At 41.3% G+C, this 17,639-nt stretch overlaps 2 protein-coding genes across 4 annotated transcripts; one reads left to right on the plus strand and one right to left on the minus strand.

The window, feature by feature from the left end:
- The first annotated feature begins 6,102 nt into the window (after positions 1-6,102).
- Positions 6,103-12,621, plus strand: nherf4b (NHERF family PDZ scaffold protein 4b). 3 transcript variants are annotated; one of them, XM_086131955.1, is made up of 12 exons: positions 6,103-6,225; positions 6,466-6,553; positions 7,840-7,913; positions 9,177-9,235; positions 9,312-9,517; positions 9,632-9,836; positions 9,911-10,047; positions 11,129-11,333; positions 11,403-11,599; positions 11,729-11,926; positions 11,992-12,201; positions 12,294-12,621. In XM_086131955.1, the coding sequence occupies exons 3-12, from the start codon at positions 7,873-7,875 to the stop codon at positions 12,321-12,323; spliced, it is 1,488 nt and encodes a 495-aa protein (XP_085988081.1). In that variant the 5' UTR covers positions 6,103-6,225; positions 6,466-6,553; positions 7,840-7,872; the 3' UTR covers positions 12,324-12,621. The 3 variants fall into 3 exon arrangements, with proteins under 3 accessions (XP_085988081.1, XP_085988084.1, XP_085988083.1); XM_086131958.1 differs by having other exon boundaries at positions 7,840-7,901; XM_086131957.1 differs by having other exon boundaries at positions 6,108-6,148.
- Positions 12,622-12,640: 19 nt separating this feature from the next.
- On the minus strand, positions 12,641-16,662 carry LOC147193540 (acidic mammalian chitinase-like). The gene is made up of 11 exons (XM_086131959.1): positions 16,367-16,662; positions 15,906-15,938; positions 15,759-15,785; positions 15,437-15,638; positions 15,289-15,339; positions 14,982-15,147; positions 14,773-14,897; positions 14,591-14,690; positions 13,458-13,622; positions 13,298-13,381; positions 12,641-13,180 (listed from the first exon to the last, which is right to left on the minus strand). The coding sequence occupies exons 2-11, from the start codon at positions 15,928-15,930 to the stop codon at positions 13,043-13,045; spliced, it is 1,083 nt and encodes a 360-aa protein (XP_085988085.1). The 5' UTR covers positions 15,931-15,938; positions 16,367-16,662; the 3' UTR covers positions 12,641-13,042.
- Positions 16,663-17,639: the final 977 nt, after the last annotated feature.

Raw genomic sequence — 17,639 nt, forward strand, 5'->3', positions numbered from 1 at the left:
ACTTTTGATTTCTTGAATAAAACATGGGATTAAAAATACAGGACGAGGGCAAAACGTGGCATTCGAGGAACTATTTCTTTTTATTTGCGCCTTGATTTTTGCCACATCATTCGTCTGTGTGAATGGACGTTACGTTTGTGATGCGCGTTGTACACTTGTTCCAGTCGACCAATTAGATGCAATTAACGACCAGGGGTTCAATTCACTGCACTCTAAAAATAACAGCATGAATGGTTTTCCAAGTGATTGCTTGTAGAAGCTATGAAGTAGTCTATATGTCAATCATGCGTAAATCTACTGCAATAGGGCTGACAAGGGCTCAAAAGACAATTGACATGGCCACATCTATGACAAAACAATGACACTGCTTGGCTGGTGTCTCAGAGGTTGGCCCAGAGAAATGGCTTATATTGGTCCGCATAAACCACCCCTTGTGATTCTGCTATGGATTCAGAAATCACTCTAATGGGGCCCCTGACTGAGGGCTTATATATGACTGGACTAACGGCTGGATCCCTCGCGACTGAAGTCCAAGGGCAGCCATCTTATGTTGCCACTGTAACTGACATCGTCTTATTTTTTTTTTTTCGTGCTGAAAACGCTGTGACCAGTTCATGTTTTAGTGCCAATGCCTCTCCAAGAACAAATTTCACTGTTCGCATCGACCGTTCAGAGTACTGTACATATCTCAGTATCGTGAATAATAACTTACAGAAGTTAGGTTTATATTTCGCAACAAATTTTTGTTCTGATGGGCTTTGCATTCATTTCATTGTTTATGGTTGTGATAAGTGACAACATGACGCAGACAACTTTTTGAGTAGCACTTAGAGTTATACGTTAAAATAGAACATTAATAATAGCATTCATATCAATAAAATGTGCATGTAGCGCTTCCCCTAGACTTACTGGTACAACCGTATGGCACACATCTTGGTGTTTCTGCTGTAGAGATAGCCAAGAATGTGAAAATGCTGCAGAGAAATTAATGTAATCAAGTTTGGTGTGCTAAGTGAGTGTCAACATCAGATGATTGCTAGTGGCTTCACTTTTTTCAATGGTGAGTAAGTGACATTGTTAGTCCATTCATATATTTACACCCGGGCCTCTGAGTAGCCTCTAGTAGTGTTTTTATCATTCTGAAAATTATCCAGTGTCCGACATTAACGTAGACCAAATAGCCCTGGGCCAATGTGGCACTGTGTCAGGTCACCATGTACGGTACCTGATAGACACTGGCCTAACCGAGCCATGTATAAATGTCATACAAATATGTTCAATTTAACATATTTGTCTTTGCTTCTTTACATATAAAACAAGTAACTGCATAGAAGTGATATGTTCGTTGTTGTCTTTTGTTTTACATTTTATGGTAACTTTTATGAAAAGTGCTTTTCACAACAGATACAGCTGACTTGTCAAGCTGAATTATACACCGTAGGATCCACAACCGCCACCCCCCTCCGCCCCCACCACCACCACCAAAAAAAACAGCAGTTTGGGTCGTTTCAGTGTAGTATGTTGGCCACAGTGAGTACCCAAGTCCTCATTTCCTCTTTTAACATCCACAATTTCTTTGAGCAGAGGATGTTACCTCAATTGCTCAATGTAAAAGAAATTGCTGGGTAAGCAATCTCAATTTTCTACAGATTTTTTTCTTTCTTTTTGTGCTGATTTAGCATCTAATGGCTGTAACTCTCTAAGTGATAAATACTTTCAATGCAGCATTTGTCTTTCTTTTATTTTATTTTTTCAATTTGGGGTAATATATTGTGAAGCATTCTGTGTGATCTAAATGTATATTGCCTCATGTTGAAAGATGCACAAGGATTTTACCCAAAACATGCAAAATGATTTTAAAATTAAGAGAGTCTTTAATCACAAAGAGTTGTATAAATATATATATTTTTAAGTTTATCAACTCCGCTATGACATTCTAGCCTTTTGTCTAGATATCCTGTACATTGTATAAAGCGAGCTATTTTCCAAAAAACAATAAAAGCCAAACTTGATTAAATCTTTGTAATATTTTTGCCAAGATTTATTCAAATGAAAACAGCCGAGAGGACTAGTGGGCTAACTTCGCTCCGAAATGACAAAATATTTTCTCAAGTAATTATTACTTAATCAACAATTACAATTACAATTATATCAGAAATGACACAACAGCTGGGAAGTCTGCCCGGCAGTTGAAAGGTCCTTGATTGCTCTGTGGAGTTTACATGTTCTCCCCATGCTTGCAAGAGTTTCTTTTTTCCCCAGTACGCCACGCCCAGATTTGGCAAACATGCTTGTTAGGTTAATTCAAGACTCTCTGTTGTCCATTTGTGCGAATGTCTGTATGTGCCCTGCATTTGACTGGCAATCAGTCACTTGTGTACCAACAAGTCGTTTGGGATAGGCTCCAGCAAACTAGAATCTTAGTGAGAACGATATACAGTATATTCATCTGTTGAATTTGTGAGGTTGCTCAATTACAAAAAATCTAACCGACTGTATTTTGATGGCTATTTCTTGATTATGGAAATTGTATCAGTCAAAAATATGGAAAAAAAACTCATTAAAAAAATTTAAGTTAATCAATGTTGGGTTGAGTGAAATCTGAATCTGATGTTCTGTTATTAGTTGGAAACCAGAATCGTCAGCTCCCTCCACAGGTTTTCTACTGGATTGCAATTTGGAGACTGACCACAGTATGAATTTGAGATATTTTGAGCCACTCCCTCATCGCCTCGGCAGTGTGGTTCAGTGTAACGCTGGAAGGCCAAGACAAGAGAGGAGGATTTTATCAAAAATACTATGTGGTTCCATTCATTGGCCCTTCAATGAAGACATCCTTCACCCTTTCCCACTTTCGTGCTTGATTGAGGAGAAAGTGCTCTTTTGGGTAACTCCAATTTGTTTTCCATCCCCAAACCTACTAGGTCAACTTGAAACGCCCAAAAACTTAGTTTCATCTGACCAAGCCCAGCCTGAGTCATTGATGTTCGCTGGTCTCATAAACACAGGCATGTACACATTCCTTCTTGAGGACGGCAACCTTGGGCACAGCAAAATTTCAGTCCATTTCACCATTTTGCTTTTTTGGTGAACGAGGTCACATTTCCTTCAGATCACAGACAAGTTCCTGCCGCACTGAACTTCGAGGCTGCTTGGTTCCCTTTTTCATGACCATCCTTCTACCCACAATGTAAGACCTTTTATTACCATCTGCTGCTATTCTTAAGAGAATACATGCTGCTAATTCCAGAAATTTCTCCACACGATATAGTGAAAACACATATGCCTCACGATTTGTTTTTAATTTGTTTTGTGGATTTATTGTAAGTCGCTGATGCTGTAGTGGTACACTCTCCTATCTTGTGTGCAGGCAGCTTGGGATCGTTTCCCACTCAGTGACGGTGTGTATGTGGGTATGAATGGTTGTTTGTCTCTATATGTTCCCCGCAACTGGGTGGCGACCAGTTCAGGGTGTAGTCTGCCTTCCGCCCGAAGTCAGCTGGGATAGGCTCCAGCAACTCCCCGTGACCCTCTTCAGGATAAGCTGTGTTGGATGGATGGATGGATGGATGGATGGAATTATTGTGACAAGGCAGAGGAGGTTGTCATGGCCACTATTAAAAACAGCCATGACTTCCATGGCACTCATTAAAAAAAGAAGTAAAGTGTGACACAATTGTGGCCTTCGGACTCTAAGGATGTCACAGAGAAGGCCATAGATTTAGGCTATTATGAAAAAATAAAAGAACAGCAGCATCTTTTCCCCATATTTTCTCTTCCAAGAGCTGTTTTCATCCCCTTTAATTCATTTTGATTTTCATCTTTAGCATCAGAAGAACTGAAATAGTGTCAATGTCAAGAGAAATGAGCAGCCGTTGCACGGATGATGATTCGCAAAGTAAATGACTTGCAGCTGACAAAAAGTCTCCTTTACAGAGTTTGACCGCTAGTGCACTCCAGTACTTTGGCAAGGATTGTGGTACAGATGGGAGCTCTGTCTTCCTCTGGGGCCATCTCAGCGACTCAGAAGGGCTGTCACTTGCATCCGGAAAGCTGTGCTGAAGTCCCATAGACACTCCATTGACTCCTCTGCTCTCTTTCTCTTCCTTCTCACTCCATCTCCCCTGCCTTGGAACATTAAAATCCATCCATCCATTTTCCGAACCGCTTGATCCTCACAAGGGTCGCGGGGGTGCTGGAGCCTATCCCAGCCGTCTTCGGGCAGTAGGCGGGGGACACCCTGAATCAGTTGCCAGCCAATCGCAGGGCACACACAGACGAACAACCATCCACGCCCACACTCACACCTAGGGACAATTTAGAGCGTCCAATCAACCTGCCATGCATGTTTTTGGAATGTGGGAGGAAATCGGAGTACCCGGAGAAAACCCACGCAGGCCCGGGGAGAACATGCAAGCTCCACACAGGGAGGCCGGAGCTGGAATCGAACCCGGTACCTCTGCACTGTGAAGCCGACGTGCTAACCACTGGACTACCGGGCCGCCCGAACATTAAAATATCTTGTATAAATAGTTTTTTAAAATTGGCCTTTTCTGAGTGTCTCTGTTTGAGATGGATGTATGATGGATGGGTGATACTACTCTAATTGCCCCACGGGGATGAATAAAGTTTTCTGAATCTGAATCTGAAAAGATGTCCACTCTAGGCAAAGTTAATACATTTTTATCTAAAAGGCATTTCAATATTGCTTTTAGATGGCAGAAAGGTACTGACATGAAATGTGCATTTGCTCATTATTTCAAGAATAGCATTTTATTTACATTTGTTTGAGATGAAATAACGAATACTATCGCTGACATGAAGTTGATCTTTCAACTAGAAATTAGTTGGGACAATCTGTTGGTTGGAGTCAAGTCTTGAACTCCATTTTGCCTCAGTTATTTCATGTACAGCATGTAACAACTATAAGCTGCACTCGTGGTTCGTCCGCTTCATATTTCTAGGGTTTGGTTTTGAATCTACAGTATTTGAAAAGTAGACCTATACATGTAAGCACTGCACAATCTGATTCTAAATTATCCAAATTAATCCAAAGTATCCACATTCTCAACTGAATCTTTACTGAAATCTCGGAAATTATGAGCAGAACCTTTGAACCACTTTTGAGACTAAGTTACTAATTGACTAGATTTGGGCCTTTGCTCACTGTATACAAGTGGCTGACGGTGTGATTTGAAACATGATGCCATCTAGTGGCCTCGGAGTTTCATTTAAAGTTATGAACATGCTTGGTTTTGCAAGGTTTGCAGGGAGGATACTCAAAATACAGTGAAGACTATTTTTGCTCCTCTTTTATGAATGAATAAAACGTCACCGACCCCCGCTCTCAACTCTGGTGCTTCTTATGCTGCAGTGCCACATGATAACCATTCAACCCAGACGGTTACACCTGGCGGATGTTTTTGGGATCTTAATTGTTGTTGTTGTTTTTCATTGTTTTACAATAAAAGGGCGTAGCCTAATCACTGTATGCCCGTTACGAACAGTTGTCCTGCAGTATATTTGCTTTCCCAAGAATGCAATCTCTTTACATACATCTACTCATTTACACAAGTCTATTCTGATATTTTGATCTATCTGGGAACGGTGGCCAGGAAAATACAATTTGAAATGTTTTATTTTTATTTTTATTTTTTATGATGGAACCTTTAAAAAAATTACAAACTACACTATTTTTATTTATTCACTTTTATATATTAACAACGTCTGAAGGCGTATAGTCTTTGTAATTTTTTCGACTTTCGAGAGTAAAAAAAACATTCTCACTGAATGATTAAGGTTTGACATTAGAACCACGATAGACTGAAGTATGTTGGCCGAGTGATTTGATTAAGTATTGTGACATAAGTAACTAGACGGGCTATTGATTGTAATTAAATAACATTGCAACGAGATCTCACACCCCCATCGTTATTCTTGATATATTTTAGTTTTTACAGATGGCTCGAAAGCCCACATTATTTAGAGATTTGAAGCGATTTATGTTAACTCCATCGCAGGGCTTTCTTCCGCTTCATTTTGAAATGTCCGAAAGTATTTGAATGCACCTCTCGTCTAGCCCAACGCCGAAATTGTCACTGTTGAATGTCAACTTCCCGTGATAACCCTCGCCATTCGAACCACAAAGGTGAAGTGTGTTAAAAAGGGTTGTTGGGATTGTATGATTGCCTTTGCACGTGCTGTGAAGCGACTCTGCTAACAAGGGTAATGCAAATATTTACTCAACAGTACCAAAAGTATTTTTTGTAATTCCACATGTGTCACTCACGTCCGTTGCCAAAATACGGAGCGGGTCATCAACTACTCAATGGGAGCGAGCTGAATGGGAAGTCGTATTTACGAAAGCAAATCGTGCTACAGTGTTTAGATGGTCGTGAACGTTGCAAAGTCAAGCACTGTATTTGTGTACAAATTTCATAATGATTAGACATTGCCCCTACCCAGTGCCCCGGGGAGGAGCCACACTGTTGAGAATAAAAGTTTGGGTTTGTTACGTCTCCTGCTCTGCGACACAGCATGACATCAAGTACAGGTACGACATTTAAAATATTTGACCAAGTTATGTTTTTTTTTGTTTGTTTGTTTGTTTTGGCAGCAGTCCGCCATCCATGTTGCAAACTATTGTTTAATATTTTGATTCGTTGTCTTGTGCTCTCGGCTGCCTTTCGATTGACTATCTGTGAATGGGTAACAACTTGTACTTTTAATGCAGTTTAACTCTAAAACTACAGTCTCTCTTTCCACTCCTACTCAACTAGGTGTCTCATAGGACAAATATTAGCAAAGTGAACCTGACTAGAAGAACCTGATGAATACTGTAATCCTGCTGGCCAAAACGTTTTATGATGGGAAAAGCAAACAGTGATCCATTAGTAGCACCAAAGTGTTTTTGCTCTCCTCCAACCAAAAAGAGAAGTTGCATGGCCACATGCAGTATGTGAAGAATTCCATGCTGCCGAATTGTACTACTCAGTGCATTACTTTTATCCTGTCCAACTAGAAAAGAACAGGGAGGATGAGCCAGTGTAGTTTGTTACACTATGTGAGATGGATTAAATGTAACTGACATTGTTATCAAAAGCACGGCAATCATCTGATCCCTGTATTTGTGGGAATCATCATTGTCCTTCATGGAGTATTAACTTGGAGTTGATTGAAGTTAAGAAGCAACAAGAAAAGTATTTCAAACGGAATCTGTCTTCTATCACATGATTGATAACAGAAAACGATTTTGGCGGATATGCTGTCAAAAACCTGCACTGTATGATTCCAAAGGCATCAAATTGGTCCTGACTCAAAATTGACAATAATGAATCAATAATACAATTAATCAACCACATTCCATGACAACAATTAATGTGGAAACTACTGTTTTTACTGCTATCTTTGATTGTATTTGACAGAAGATTACGAAGTTCACAGTGTTCTTTGGAAAGCTGACCCTCCTTGAAAGAGAGCAAAGATTAAGATAATTCTCGGAAAGTTGAACCCAATTTTATGGTTCTGCCATTTAACCGTCAAACACTCTCTTGAATGCTGATGCCTCCATTCAGTGTATAGAACTGACATTCACAGAGCACGAAGTTCAAATTGATATTCTTTTCCTTGAACTGTGATTGTCATTTATTAGTCTGTGTTTTGGGCTGGGCGTTGAGAAAATAAGAAACATTGTAAATATTCACTTCACTGCATGCTACTAAAACCAGAAACTTAATCTGATCTTTTTATCTCAAAGTTTGGTAGTAATGAAATGCAGGAAAAAGAACGTTTTCCTGTTGGTCTAAACATCTATTTCCTTATCTTCCCCCGCTCTTTCAGTCAGCTTTATTGTGAACAGAGAACTGCTCAAACATGAACATGAAGCCACCCAAAGAAACACGGTACTGTATACAGTTGAGTATAATGATTAAACAACAGAGCTTCGACATGAAAACATTAGCTTGCGCAGTGCTCATGTTAAAAATATGACATTTCACCGTGTTTTTAAATGTATTTATTTATTCTTTTTTTTTTAGTACAGCATTTTCAATTTTTAGGTCACTGTCATTTTTAATCCATTGGCACCAAAATAAAACAATCTTCACAGATTACGGTTGTATTTTGGCCATATAATTGTCATGAGGGTGGCCCCGTGGTCCAGTGGTTAGCGCGTCGACCTGACAGTGCAGAGGTCGTGGGTTCAATCCCGGCTCCGGAACTCCCTGTGTGGAGTTTGCGTGTTCTCCCCCGGCCTGCGTGGGTTTTCTCTGGGTATTCCGGTTTCCTCCCACATTCCAAAAACATACATGGCAGGCTGACTGAACGCTCAAAATTATCCCTAGGCGTGAGTGTGAGCGCGGATGGTTGTTCGTCTCTGTGTGCCCTGCGATTGGCTGGCAACCGGTTCAGGGTGTCCCCAGCCTCCTGCCCGAAGATGGCTGGGATAAGCTCCAGCAACCCCCCGCGACCGTTGTGAGGCATAAGTGGTTCGGAAAATGGATGGATGGATGGATAATGATCATGACTCTATATTCATTGAATGTAAATTGTAAATAATTCATTCATTCATTTTCCGATCCGCTTGATCCTCACAAGGGTCGCGGGGGGTTGCTGGAGCCTATCCCAGCTGTCTTCGGGCAGTAGGCAGGGGACACCCTGAACCGGTTGCCAGCCAATCGCAGGGCACACAGAGACAAACAACCATCCGTGCTCACACTCACACCTAGGGACAATTTGGAGCATTCAATCAGCCCGCCATGCATGTTTGTGGAATGTGGGAGGAAACCGCAGTACCCGGAGAAAACCCACGCAGGCCCGGGGAGGACATGCAAACTCCACACAGGGAGGCCGAAGCCGGGATCGAACCCACGCCCTCTGCACTGTGAGTTCGACGCGCTAACCACTGGACAACGGGCTGCCAATTGTAAATAATTCCCACTTGATTTATGTCTAAATTAACGCATTTGATGCATTTTATTGTTCATATTTCTGATTACTTTGGGTTGATGTCACTGTGCACTGTTGCAAACCAAATCATTCTACAAAGGACAATTCCAATAAAGTGAAGTGAAAGATTGTTTCATCAAGTAACTTACCCGATACATTTAAACTGCACATACCCACCTTAATTACACGTTAAACTAAAGCGGTGTGGTCTCTTGTCTCTTGCTGTGAAGGAAATTTACATTTAATCCTAAAGAGGGAATAGACAACCCCCTGATGGTCCTTACCGAAGGTACCTCGTCATGCAAGAGCTTCTCGTCATCCACTGTCGACAAATGCATTAAAGCACCGTTCTCTTCACTTCACAGAATCGACCCCCAGACCACGTCTCTGTGTGCTTAAAAAGGAAGAAGGGGAGGCCTACGGCTTTCATTTGAGAGTGGAATGGGTGAAACAAGGACATATCATCAGAAATGTAGTTTCTGGGGGGATTGCGGGGCGCTGTGGACTCGAAGATGGAGACAGGCTTCTTGAAGTCAACAACGTTTATGTCGAGGATGCTCCTCACCAGGAGGTAAACCAGTTGAGTCTTCCATTTATTCTCTCCGCATTTTCTTTCATATCCGGGAGACGGTTCTTGTGTGTGTATGGATGTCTTTCAACTGAAATAAGAGTCATTTTGCATCAGGTGGCCAGGAGAATAAAGCTAAGTGGACATCACTTGTGCTTATTGGTTCTGGACGGGGACGCATATGAAAAGGCAACCGCCAAGGGTCATGACCTCCGTGATCTTGTCAAAGCATATAAGGGTGAAGACTTGAAGCCACCTAGACTGTGTCACATCACCAGGGATCCTGTCTTGGGTCTGGGCATGAACTTCACACCTGTTGGAGGTAACACCACTTGTGGCACTCACGTATTCAAAGACTGCGCAGGATTTTTCAGTTTTGTCCATTTTGCCACATAGCTGAAAAGGGTTGCTTCTCTGTCAGCCTGTTGCCTGGAGGGGCAGCTGAAAAGGCCGGCGTACTCAAGGGGGATCGACTGGTGTGGATGAATGGAGCCGTGGCTTCAGATATCACACACTCTGCACTCAGCAGAATGGTATAAACAGCTCGCTTAATACATAAAGATCAAGCATTTGCACAGTGATGGAATATCTATGAGTGTATTTCCTTCTGTGAAATGTTATACCAGGACTTCACCTGGTATACCCTACCTCTGCTGCTGCTTGTTGGTGGAATTGACTGCCTTCCTTATTGTTTTCAGTCAAAAGTCTTGCTCTGTTTTGTTCAGATCGTGTCACTGAGTTGACCAAGCAGGAAGTGTATTTGCCTTATTAAATTACATCTCAGACAAGCTGGCTACGGATCTGAAGATTGTTTTTGTTTTGTATTGAATTTTGGATTTCCTGTTCTTGAATTTTGCCTGTGATTTGCAGCAGGTTGAAAATCCACAGTACAATACTTACAATTTCTAAGGCATCACCGAATTGTACATCATAATCATAATTGACCGACTGCAGAGTATTCTTGAGTTGTTGATGCTGTGTATTTTTCTTCAAGAATCGATTTACAAGAAAATAATTTTATTATTGGCGGCCGACTGGTTAGCATGTCGCCTTCACAGTGCAGGGGTCAGACGTTCAATTTTGGCCTCAGCCTTCCTGTGTGGAGTTTGCATGTTCTCCCAGGGCCCGCGTGGGTTTTCTCTGGGTACTCCGGTTTATCCCCACATTCCAAAAACATGCATGGCAGGTTAAATTGCCCCACACTCGTGACCCTCATGAGGATAAGTGGATCAGACAATGAATGGATAATTTTGTTATCTTCCATTTTTGTTGCCTTCTGTGGAGATTAAGATCAGGGAATTGGCCAAAATCAGTCACCTGATCTCAACGCAATAGAACATGCTCATAAGGTACGGACGATAAATGTGAAAGCCAAAATTGAATGCGGCTGCGGTGAAGGTCTGGCCAAACATCTGCAGGGGAGAAACTCTGAATTTCGTGATGAGTATTGTCTCCAGATCTCTGGCAGTCATTGATTGCAAAGTCATTTCATGCAAGAATGTGGCTTTGTTGAAACACTTTTGAGTGCCTGAAAATAGACATACTGTACTCAGTTTAAAATGGATATGATTCTTAAATAGTTTAATTCAAACCATATATACAATTTTGTTGCAGATGAAAAAATGCGGCAATGACATCACCATCCTAGTGATCGACAGCAAGAGTGAGAAGAAGTACACTCAACTAAAAATGCCCATACTCCCTACTATGGCGGTTCCACACCATCTGCCTTATAGATCGAAAAAATTCGAGTTGGATTTGGCGCCTGAAGGTTACGGTTTCCTCCTTCGCTTCGAGAAGGCCCCTTCAGGACGTACAGGTGGGTGCTCAAAGTGTGTCCATCACCTGTATTGCATTTTAGTTTGAAACGTTTCTCCGTACGCGACAGCTCATGTGCTGCGTAAGGTGGACACTGGCAGTCCGGCAGAGAGGGCTGGGATCCGAGATGGCGATATACTGCTGGAGGTGAACGGAGAGTCTGTGGAGTTGCTACAGCATGACGAGATTGTGACAAGAGTGAGAGAGAGTGGCCGACATATCTCACTGACCACAGTTATTCCGCAGGGCCATGAGTTTTACACACAGGTTGGTTTCGTTTTGCATTCCATATTTTTTGTGTGTGTGTGTGTGTGTGTGTTGAATACAACCACAGCATCTGTGAATTTCATCTTAGAATGTCAGTGAAGCTCCATACTTGATCTAATGCCTTCACAGTTAGGACTGTCACCTCTCATCTTCTGTGAGGATGATGCTATTCAAATGGAAAGCAGAGAACCAGTCCCCGCATCAGAACATTGCCTGCAAACTGTAGGTTCATCTAAGACCAGGCTCTGTTCTCTTCAAAAAGGCTCCTTGGGGTATGGCTTCAACCTTGGCTGTAGACCACAGTGTCCTGGGACCTTCATCAGTCAAGTAGGGTTGAATATCATATTTCAATTACACTGCATGAAGGTAATATTTTTTTTTCTCTTGGTCAGGTGGGCCCAGGAAGCCCGGGGAAGAAAGCAGGACTAAGAATGGGTGATACAGTGATAGAAATAAATGGACAAAATGTGGAGGACCAATACCTAGAAGATGTAATTATGCTTGTGAAGGAAGGAGGGCCTTGTCTTTCCTTACTCGTTAAGGATAAGGAGGGCTATGACGACTTGAAAAAGAGCGAAGCACTTTCTTCCACCGCCAGTGAGGTGACAAAATATTTCACTGCACAATTAAACAAGCATTCAACAATGGTTACGTGTATAACATTTACCTTGCATTTCTGGCTCATTCTCAACAGGGCGAAGAAACAGAAGTCTCACGTTTGTGAAATGACTTCAATCGGCATGACAACAAACACTCCATGCTGTGCACCTTCTGATGGGACTTCCTCAACTCCAATTTTCTAACAGTGTTAATATTAACTGGTGACCCATTTGAATAGCCTTATATGCATGGCGCATAAAATATCCAAATCATACAAATATTCTCTCCATTTTACCGCATCACACATAATGCAGTCAAATGTGCTACTTGGATAATTCACTTTTTCTTTTTTTTTTTACTCACATGTTGGGTTTTTTTTTCTGTATTCCAGGACTGAAATGAACACCTTTGTCAAAACATAAATGAAAAAAATGCACGACATTAAATTATTGAGAGCTTTAATTGAATTTCGTTTCCCAGAATCACCCGATTAAAACATCTAGTAATATGCAGACTGGTGTCAACAGCTATCCGTGATGATCTTCAGCTACTGGTAACCACACAAAATACAATCTGCAACAACTGCATTACAATCAGTGGCTGACTACAAAAACACCATAAATGAAAAAAAAAATTCTGCCTTCATAGATGATTTCAGCAGTTTAAAAAAGTACACATTATGGCTGTTTAGATAATTAATCTTTATCTCCACTTTGGCCCCAATTAAGTAAATTCATCTAATGCACAGCTAGCTACCAAAAAAGATTGTATAATGGTCTTTATGACAAGGAAGACCGTACTGTTTCAAACTCATGAAATATGAATCATAATGATGTTACCCGGTTACAGAATTAGCTCATCGTGCAGATGTTGGATAACAGGATATTTGCTGTCATGGCTGCAGCAACTTTGATTGAAGTCATCCAGGTCCAGGGACAGGACAAAAACTCCTCCAAACTGGTATTTTTTTATGTAATCAACCTTCGGAGCCAAGGGAAAAATGTTAACTGTACATTGTGCGCGTTCATATTATCAACTTGATCAACCACATTTTGCTGACTTCGTTTGAGGGGTTTGACTTTGATTGAATTGGACTACCTTTGCATCGATAGAAGCGATGTCATCAAAGACAACCTGCGTAGTTGATGAAGCCCCAAGAAGCCCTTGCAGGAAAGAGCACACCTGAAAGGAAGACCCACATTTTGAAATACCGCATTCTCATCTGTTCAAACAGAAGCTGCCGCTGCTCATATTTTACCTCATAACGAGCTAAGAATCCTTCCGGTAAATCAGCTAAATTGCCTCTCACCACGTGAACAGTGCCCAGAATGTCAATCATAAACGATTCTCCAAATACCCCAATTCCCATGTTAATCTTATGGGCAGGTACTCCCAATTTATGCCAGACGTTCACTGCAAAAGCCTGAGGAAAAAGGTATGGTGGAAAATAGTTAGGGCCAAGAAAACAGAGATGGTGTTCAAGCCAAATAAATCATGACGCATGGATTAATTTAGGTCAGAGGTCGGCAACCCAAAATGTTGAAAGAGCCATATTGGACCAAAATAAACAAAAAACAAACATGTCTGGAGCCGCAAAAAATAAAAAGCCTGATAATGAAGGCAACACATGCTGTATGTATCTATATGAGCTATATTAGCCTGTTATCAACATGACTATCAACAAGTTGGCTACAAATACACAACAAGCATTCATGTTTAAAGTTTTTTTTCCCCTGCAGTTCATCCTGTAGAGGAGGGGTGCCCAGACTTTTTTGACGGAAGATCTACTTATCGAACAACCAACCTCCCGCGATCGACCCATTACCGCACACGCGCGCATATGTACACACATGCCGTAATGAGCAACAGCCTTAACGGCCGCTAAGATGAACGAGGGACGCACTTTCACAGCGTGCTAACAATCGTAGCTCATATTTACCGTTTAAAAATGCTTCTCTTGGCCGCCCAGATTCCCATTCTTAGCAAGTACCCTCGGTGAATTGTACACGAAAGGCAGCTGTTTTTAAAATTTTGTTTTTTTACAACAGCTCCGTGACTGACATCCCGCCCTGCAAATAGAAACGTGTGTCGCAGGCTATGACACAAATATTCGTTGACGAAATGTTGACATTTAATATTTATTCGACACATTTTTACAGCATCGTAAAACGTTAATAATGTTTGTGTCATGTTTGTTCTGTGACAGAAACCATATTAAAACAAAAAATATATATTTCCCTCCCATCTTTTTCCATTTTTAAACATTTTTGAAAAGGCTTTAGGGAGCCACTGGGGGGGGGGGGGCGCTAAAGAGCCGCATGCGTCTCGAGAGCCACAGGTTGTCGACCCCCGAGTTAGGTAAAAAGCGGGCTTGCGCTGGTTGTTACTTACCGCCTCACTGAATGATTTGGCCGGAGTGGCGAAAGATGGTTGGCCTTTTTGAAAGATGATTTCAATATCGGACGTCATCACGTTGAAGAAGTCGACGTGGCTGATAAAACACAGGAGAATTACCGCGCGGCAAAACATGAAAAGGGCGCATTGTGGAAAAATGTTTGAAAATGTGTATTTACTCTGCAATGTGTTCGACCTCGTAGCTCTGATGAATGACAAATGGCTGAGCAGAGACACTCATAGTGAGCAGGAGTTTTTCAGATGCATTTTGGGCCGCCTCGGCTATAAAAGCTTTGTGCGATTCCTATACAAACAAAAAGGCTTTGTGAAGCGGAAACACACGTTTCTCTGATGGTGTCCTCAGTAGATGGGAATTTCAGGATCATACCTGGATGAGCTTTGCGTACTGTTCCTTGATTTCTATTAAAGTCTCCGTTTTAGCCTGCCACAAGATGTTTATCCCATCAAACATATAAGCAGGTTCTCTCAGAACGGAGATTACAGACTGGATAAAGGTCTTCCTATTTTCTTGTGTGGCTATCAGTTGATGCAAACTGATGAACACAAGGAAAAGCACAGCGGCAAAACAAAATAAGTTGGGTGCAGACGAAGGGAGGGATGCAACTTTCCAGTCTTGCAATGATGACTTCAGTCATAGTAACTACAGTATGGCTACATCGTCCACCTTTACTTACAATGGATATTCCATCAGGTTGACCTCCAGAAGGATCTTTAGATCTGGATTACTGGTGGACCAAACATGTTTGCTTGTTTATTACTCAACATAATATTCAGTGAGGGGTAAAAAAAAAAAAAGACAAATTGAAATGCACAAGGTCTAACCTGGTCTTCAGATTCTTGAAGTGTGGGAATTTTGTTTTGTCACTCGAGTTTGGGGAAATGTTAAAACTCGAATCGATGGTGACAAAACTATAGATCAGGTGGGTACACAGATGCGGTTGGATGTCATCAATTGTGAAATTTCCAACCCCCCATCGTTGGTCAGAGACGCTGTTATAGACACACACCAGTCTTTCGGTTGAGCCTGAAAGATTGTAAAAATCAAATGGCATGTACGGTAAATATAGCACATAATAACCACACTATTGAGACCTTGCAAATTTTCCTCACTGGATCCACAAACCATGGCAAGACATGAACTTACCCAACCAAGCAGTGGCCAGCAAGAGACCTGCAAATTGACATACCTTATCAGAAACGTTCAAACTTCAAATGCAACCTGTTAATCTGACAATCACTGTTAAAAAAACCAAAAAAAAAAACAGTTTTATCATGTATTTGTGCACCTTACCTGCAAATAGAATTGTCTTGTGCATTCTGTTTGCTATAAAGGTACAAAAAGAGGAATTTAGAGGTCGTGCGATGCAAGATTTTACTTTGACTTGCCTTTCAGAATTGATCAAATGGTTGAATCAAGATTTTTTTTTTTAACCTTTTTTCTTATTTTTGGTGGGAAAGATTGAATCAGCGACCAAAGAACATCTGAAATGATTGGAGAAAGCGCAGGGGGAAATGAAGAGCACAATTCCTTCCATCAATCCATTTCCCATAGCGGGCACAGCTGAGTTAGAGCCATCCCAGATACCTTTGAGCAAGAGGCGGCTTACACCCTGGACTGGTTGCCACATTAGATTCAAACATTCTACCTCTCCCCCTTCACCACCAAAAAAATATATAAAAATAAGGATTTCATTTAATAGCTTTTCAAATGACTAAATCGAGAATACTCAACACATGAACATATCTACTTACCAGCACAGACAGCTTCGAGTGCCTCTCTCTATGCTGATGGGTGAGCGATGAAGAGATGGTCTCACGTCTCACTTATGTGGTTGAAAAAGGCGTGTCATTCTCTTTGGAAGCTTGCCCTTCTTTATTCAACCTTCTTATTATGCCTTCATTATCAAAACTGATTCTAATAGCCCAAACATGACGAGTCAAAAAAAACTGTTGCAATCGTCACAGCAAAGCGCCTGAGAGCTGAATATGTCGCACCCCAATGGAAGTTCAAGTTCAGCCTACAATGGCTTTTGGAGAGTCTCTTTAAATTTAACTGAAGGGTTTGGACAAAGCTTTTCGCAACACTTGTTACACGTCACCACTTATTGATCAAGCAGTGAATCATTAAAGTTCAGGTTGCGGCTTCTTTATTTATGAATTCTGTTGTTCATTAACCAGTCCGGTTTGGTGATTTGGCCATTGCTGTATGGAGCATCTGAGCTGAACTCAATTCAGTCCAAATTAACTTAATTTATACAACAGAGTCTGCAATCTGTAGCCCTTAATTATGTGGAAATGTTTGTCATGTAGACATTGCATCGAGCATTGGAATGACCCGGATTGGTCATAAATGTGATCTCATCATTATCCACGTCACAGCTGACTTTCCTCAAATTCCTGAACTACTGACATGCAACAATGGATTTAAAAACTGGCTGAGTCGATTTTGGTCGTGCAGCAAAAAACTCAACTCAATGTTTGCTGCAGTTGCAAATCAGATCTGCATAACGGTCAGGAGGAGATTTGATCTTTTCATAAACCTCTTGACTGTTCAGCAATATTCTTGGGCTGTGTTGTGTGAATGTCTTTCTCGAGGTCATGCCACAGCATCTCAATTGGGTTGAGGTCTGGACTCTGACTGGGCCACTCCAGATGGCAATTTTTGTTGTTGTTGTTGAAGCCATTCAGTTGTTGATTATCTTCTGACTTTTGGGTTACTGTCCTGTTTCACCCTTCAATTGGTCGACAGATAGTCTTGGCATCTTTCACATCATCCATAAGAGCCTGCCATGTACCAATGATAACCTGTAACCTGATAACATGATAAGATGTCCACTGTAGTAACCGCTGTCCCTGAAAGGGTTCAAGATGGTCTCATTGTCATCCTCAGTAAATGAGTGTAAAAACACTGACTAAAAAGATGAAACATTTTGTCATTTTTATTGCCCAGCGTATTTTATAGTAAACATCTTCATTTATCAATATGGAAGGAGCCTTGAATCAAGGAAATAATGTCAACAGCTGT

Source organism: Hippocampus guttulatus, chromosome 15, assembly GCF_054856545.1.
Source record: "Hippocampus guttulatus isolate MCC_2025c chromosome 15, RoL_Hgut_1.0, whole genome shotgun sequence".
In the NCBI taxonomy this organism is placed as follows: Eukaryota; Metazoa; Chordata; class Actinopteri; order Syngnathiformes; family Syngnathidae; genus Hippocampus; species Hippocampus guttulatus.